This window comes from Chiloscyllium plagiosum, unplaced genomic scaffold (assembly GCF_004010195.1).
Source record: "Chiloscyllium plagiosum isolate BGI_BamShark_2017 unplaced genomic scaffold, ASM401019v2 scaf_1378, whole genome shotgun sequence".
NCBI classification, from domain to species: domain Eukaryota; kingdom Metazoa; phylum Chordata; class Chondrichthyes; order Orectolobiformes; family Hemiscylliidae; genus Chiloscyllium; species Chiloscyllium plagiosum.
This window is the reverse complement of record NW_025211381.1, coordinates 9217-15781: the sequence shown is the minus strand read 5'-3', so window position 1 is coordinate 15781 and position 6565 is coordinate 9217. Positions and strand designations below refer to the sequence as shown.

Genomic DNA, 6565 nt, shown 5'->3' with positions numbered 1-6565 from the left:
ACTTAAGATGGCTTTCTTCACTTCCTCATACTCCCCAGATACCTCCTCTGATAGGGATGCGAATACCTCACTAGCTCTACCTACAAGTTTTGTTTAGATCAACAAAACCCACATGGTCACCGGCCACTGCATTTGTTTAGCCACCTTTTCAAATGAGATGAAAAACACTTCCACGTTCTTCTCATCAAATTGAGGCAATGTTTGAATATATTTAAACAGATCCCCACCAGGCCTTTGGCTGCCATGGGTTTGCTCATCCTCACTCTCTTCCTCACGGAGCTTACCTTCAGCCTTCACCTCCACCCTGTTAAGCTGACTTTCCTGTCTAAGTGCCAATTTCTGAAATTCAAACTCCCTTTCTTTCTTCATTTCCTCTCTCTCCTTTTCTCTCTCTCTTTCCTCTGTTTTTAATCACATTTCAAACTGTTTCATTTCTGTTGCCCTTGTCTATTGCCTCTCCCTCAAGTTGTTTCATTTTCAATTGAATGTGAGCCACACCTAAAGATTCAGATGGTGTTTCCAGCAAATGTCAATGCTGAGCTCTTGCTGTAATGATCTCTCCTTTCCTCACGGACAGAGGCAGATCCAGCTCCAGCTTGTCTGCTAATCCCAGCAGCTTGGACTTAATCACCTTCTGCAAAACCCCCAAAGTCACCTCTTCCACCCTCAGACATTTCGGAACCTGTGTCGTTAAATACTTTTGATTAAAAAACCAAGAACCACCCAACCTTGTTAAAGGAGCCGCCTCATGATAGTGCTGCTGCCCTTTTATTCCATGGGTTCAACCTATACTCACAAATCTCTTGTGCTGCACTATATCAAACAGACATTTGGAAGTCCGTGTACATCACATCAAATGGAATACCCTGATCAACCTTCCTGTTACCTTGTCACAAAATTCCAGTCAGTCCTTTAAGCCTGATTTGGCCTTAACAAACTGGTGTCATATACAATTCCCTTTTTATAAAATCATGTTGACTCTGCCTGATTGCATCATGGTTTTCAAAATGTCTTTCTACGACTTCCATAATAACTGATTGCAGTATTTTCCCAACGATGGATGTCAGACTAACTGGGTTCGACCTTCTTGCTTTCTGTCCCCCTCCTTTTTTGAGATGTTACATTCGCAGTTTTCCAGTCTGCTGGGACCATTCCAGAATCCAGGAAATTTTGGAAGGTGATAACTAAATCTGTCCATTATCTCTGCAACCACCTCTGTTGAGAGCCGAGGGTGCAGGTCATCAGGTCCAGGAGAATTGCCAGCCCTTAGTCCCATTTATTTTCTCAGTCGTTTTTCTCGGTCACTGTAACTGTTTGCAGTCCCTCCCTTCCTTTTGCCCTCTTGATTTTCGATTGTTCTTGGGATGCCTTTTGTGTTTACTATCCAAAATCCTTGTTCAAAGTCTGCCTTTCCTTGTATCTCATTATTGGTTCCCTTGTCTCACTCTCTCAGGGGTCAGCAGTAACTTTAGCAACTCTTCCCTCTGGATATAACTGTAGAAGTCCTTACTGTCTGGTTTTAAACTTCTGGTTAGTCACAGAGTCATACAGCATGGAAACAGACCCTTTGGTCCAACTCATCCAAGCCAACCAGGTTCCTCAAACTAAACTAGTCCCACATGTCTGCATTTGGTCCATTTCTCTCCAAACCTTTCCTGTTCGTGTGCCTGTCCAAAAGTCTTTGTAACTGTACCTGCATCTACCCCTTCCTCTGGCAGTTCATTCACCACCCTCTGCGTGAAAAAGTTACCCCTCAGGTCTCTTTTCAACCTTTCCCCTCTCATTTTAAAATTGTGCCCTCTAGTTTTGAACCCCCCCCCCCCACGCGAGGGAAAAGACCTTTGGCTGTGCCCCTCATGATTTTATAAACCTCTATAAGGTCACTCCTACATGCAAGGAACCAAAGTCTTAGCCTATCCAGCCCCTCCTTATAACACAAACGCTCCAGTTCCAATAACATCCTTGTAAATCTCTTCTGACCTCTCTCCAGTTTAATAATATCCTTCCTATAACAGGGCGACCAGAACTGGTCACAGTTCTCCGGAAGAGGCCTCACCAATGCCCTGTACAACCTCAACATGACGTCCCAACTCCTACACTCAAATGACTAAGCAATGAAGGCAGGTGTGCTACACACCTTCTTAACCCCCCTGTCTACATGTGACATCACTTTCAAGTTATTTATGCTCATCTTCTAAATTAAAACCCAATCTGTTTGTTTTAGATATCTTTTGCTGGTTTCTAAGATTTTCCCAGTCGACTGATCTGTCACTAAAATTCGTATAATCCCCACAGTGTGGAAACAGGCCCTCCAGCCCAACAAGCCCACACCAACCCTCTGAAGAGCAACCCATCCAGACCCATTCCCCCACCCTATTATCCTTACCCCGACCAATCCACCCTAACCCGCACATCCCTGAACACTGTGGGCAATTTAGCATGGCCAATTCACCTTAACCTGCACATATTTGGACTGTGGGAGGAAACTGGAGCACCCCCACGCAGACACAGGGAGAATGTGCAAACTCCACACAGACAGTCTGCCCAAGGCTGGAATTGAACCGGGTCCCTGGAGCTGTGAGGCAGCAGTGCTAACCACTGTGCCACCATGCCACCCCACCCCACCCCCGTGTTACGTATCCTATCTTTCAATTCGACACCATCCTCAATTTCCTGAGTTTGCTCCAGACGATATGTCTTTCTCATAAAGTGGAATATATTTAAGTTTAAGACACAGGTTTCAGACCCAAATTCCTCATCCTCAAACTGAATGTGAAAATCTCTCATGTTATGATCACTCTTACCTAGAGGATCCTTAGCTATGAGGTCATTCATTAATCCCCACCTATTCCCTGGTTGGTTCCAGAATGTATTGTTCCCAGAAACTATTGCAAATAGTGAGCTAATCTTAAAAACTATTTTACCAATTTGATACATACAAACTATAATTAAAAACTCCCACAATTACTGCAGGACCTTTCTTACAAACCTCCATTATTCCTTGATGTATACTCTGTTCTAGAGTGTAGATACAGTCTGGGATGTATCAACCACTCCTACAGTGATTCCCTTCCATTTCTATTTTTTATCTCCATCCAAACATAAGAACCAGGAGCAGGAGTAGGCCATCTTGTCCATCGAGCCTGCCTCGCCAATCAATAAGATCGTGGACGCAACTCCACTTACATGCCCACTCACCATAACCTTTCTTTACTGTTCAAAAGTCTCTCTATCGTTGCCTTAAAAACATTGTATCCTCAACTGGGCAGGGAATTCCACAGATTCACACCCCCTTTGGGTGAAGAAGTTCCTCCTCAACTCAGTCTGACATCTGCTCCCCCTCATTTTGAGGCTGTGCCCCTACTTCTGGTTTCACCCACTAGTGAAAACAACCGCTCCACTTCTATCCTGTTTATTCCCTTCATAATTTGTGTATGTTTCTCTAAGATCCCCCCTCATTCTTCTGAATTCCAATGACTATAATCCCAGTCTACTCAGTCTCTCCTCATAAGCCGACCCCCTCAACTCCGGAATCAACCTCATGAACCTCTTCTGCACTCCCTCCAGTGCCAACACGTCCTTTCTCAAATGAGGAGACCAAACCTGCACACAGTACTCCAGGTGTGGCCTCCCCAGCACCCTGTACAGCTGCAACATAACCTCCCTGCTTTTAAACTCAATTCCTTTAGCAATCAAGGACAAAATTCCATTTGCCTTCCTAATTACCTGTTGCACCTGCAGACCAACCTTCAGTGATTCATGCACAAGGACACCCAGGTCCCTCTGCACAGCAGCATGCTGCCATTTTACACTATTTACATCTGATTCTAGTCTTGACCTTTCGAACCAAGATCTAATGATCTCACCCTTTATCATCAGAACTAACCCCATCTCTATTTCCTAGCTGCCTGTCCTTCCAAAACCCCTTTGAATATTCAAATCTTAAGACTGATCACTTTGCCCTCAGGTCTCTATAATGAGTATCAGATTATTTGTGTTATCGGTTTGACCACCTTGTTCTGAATGCTGCATGTATTCTGGCTTTTGTCTGTTTGTCACTGCTTTGACCATATTTCATGCTACACTATTGTGTTTGTGCACTCTAAGCCTTCTGGACACACTCTGGTTATCATTAGCTGAATTGCTATCCTGATATTAATTCTCGTCCTTTCTTGTTAACTTTTTGAATTTTGGTCCTTCCCTCCCACTCCCCACTATTCAGGCTAAGGTGCTCTCTATGGCCTGAGTTAGACATCTCACTGGGACACTGGTCCCATTGGAGTTCAGGTGAAGCCTGTCCCGACTTGCTGCAGTGCTGGTGCCAGTGCCCCGTCAGTTAAAAGCCATTTCTCCCACGCCAATCTGAGCCACATATTCACTCTCTGATCAGATCTGCCTGACAGGAATTAGCATCTGACCTGATGGGTGATCTCCAGGGGTTGGGCAAGGGCTTGGTGTAGAAATGCTGAGCTGGAACTTTTAGTCATCGATACTTCTAAAGCAATAACATTGAAGCTGCTCATCCTGCCCTCATCACCAGAACGCCTGCTCACATGACTATCTCCAAGCACAAAGTATCGGGATAACTTTCCCCTCGGTCATGTATCGCAGGGTTGGAAGCTCATTGACTCCAGCTTATCAGCTGAGAGCAGACGTTCCTGGAGCTGCAGAGACTTCCTGCACATGTGGATGTTGTGGTTCACACTGCTGTCCAGCAACACCAACACACTGCGGCTGCAACACATCAGCAACTCCGCCATCTTTGTTTTGCTGTAGTTTAAAACTAGAGTTTGTCCTTGAGAAATTCCGATCCAGGATTCTCTGTATTTAAAGTCATTTAACCTTTTACATTTAAGACCGTGCTTACACTTCCCTGCGCTAGTTTGGAGGAAAAAACCCGATCAGTCACTTACCTGCTTCGCCTCTGGTCTTCAGCCTGCGGGTATCTGACTTCCTCAGTGTTCATCGCTGCATTAATGACCAGAACAGTACCTCTTCCCTCACCTGCCAAATTCCCCAAAACTAGGCAACTCTGTTAAAGCAGTACTGCATTGAGCTGGGCTTTGTGCACCTTATTCCCCATTAATGGGAGCGTTGTCGAAAGATTTATGAATGAACTCACACACGTTGTCAACCTTTGATGAGGAAATAAGAAGTAGAAGCAGGAGTAGACAAGATGTCCCCTTGATGTACTCTGTCAATCCACAAGATGGGGTGGCATGGTGGCGCAGTGGTTAGCAGTGCTGCCTTACAGTGCCAGGGACCTGGGTTCGATTCCCACCTTGCGCGACTGTGTGGAGTTTGCCCATTCTCCCTGTGTCTGTGTGGGTTTCCTCCGGGTGCTCCGGTTTCCTCCCACAATCCAAAGATGTGCAGGCCAGGTGAATTGGCCATGCGAAATTGTTAGCTGCATTGGTTGGGTAGGGGAATGGGTCTGGTTGGGTTACTCTTCAGAGGGTCGGCATGGACTTGTTGCCTGCATACTGCAGGTAATCTAATCTAAGATCATGCCTGACCTTTGACCTCAACTTCCTGCACTGCCCTCTTTTGTATCTAAACATATCTGGCATGAATGTACTCAAACACCAACAATCCCCTCTGGAGCAGAGGGACAGAGTTTCGAGTTCAGTGTGACTCTTATTCAGAACTGAAAGGAGCTGGAAAATAGGTAACAAAATGGAAACAAAACCTATTTTCCCACACCCTCAGATTCTGAAGAAGGCTCATTTGGAGTCAAAACATGAACTTGGTTTCTCTCTCCACACATCCTGCCAGACCTGCTGAGTTTCTCCCGCTTTGGTCAGTTAACCATGAGGTGGATTCCATACTGCACCAACTAATGCCCGGATCTCCTGAAGCCCTGCATCACAACATCGAACCAAAGCGAAGCAAAATCTTCGGGTGTCAGTGTGCTGTCAGGTCCTGTCTGTGTGTGACACAGTTGACTGAGCTAGCCCGAATTCTGCCAGGAAGCAGCTCAGAGCTGACTCACGCTTCAAATCCTCATCAGTTTGGGAAACCCCTTCACACCTCCTTCCCCTTCCCCCCCCCACCCCCGCCGACCAAGAGCTAATCATTTTGTCCATTCGGTCAACAGAAACCGTATATCTGTAAGATTCCATACTGCACCAAACGATACACTGACCCCAGCTCACTCCGGAAGCATGTGAAGACTGTACATGGACCTGAGGCACACATAACTAAGAAGCAGCGTGGGGACATCAACGCCAGGCCATCCGCAGCGCAAGACGGAGCGAGACCACTGCCAGGACAGGATGGAGATGCTCCCCATGATGAAGGCAGCTACGCTGCCAATAAAGACTTCCTGCAGCACACATTCATGGTGCCCGACACGACCATGGTAAGAACGTGAGCTCATGTGCATTCCGTTTTGGGTACAGCTGGTGCCAGGGTAAACGCTCTCCTCTCACTCCATCAGCAGCATGTTTGCGTTCAGTGCAATGGCAGCGAGTGAAGGGAGATGGTGCCCACACTTGTCACTACTGGCAAAGGCACACTACAGGCAGTTTGTTGTTGAGGAGAAAGTGACTGCACATCGGGACAA

General features: G+C 46.2%; 1 protein-coding gene across 1 annotated transcript in view; it reads left to right on the top strand.

The window, feature by feature from the left end:
- LOC122547033 (zinc finger protein GLI1-like) overlaps window positions 1-6361 on the top strand; it is a gene marked incomplete at both ends in the record, with an annotated part of 12514 nt that extends 6153 nt beyond the window's left edge. Inside the window, one exon of the mRNA XM_043685628.1 lies at window positions 6098-6361. Coding sequence (XP_043541563.1) covers window positions 6098-6361 — 264 coding nt within the window. The remainder of the gene's footprint in view (window positions 1-6097) is intronic.
- Between the last annotated feature and the right edge of the window lie 204 nt (window positions 6362-6565).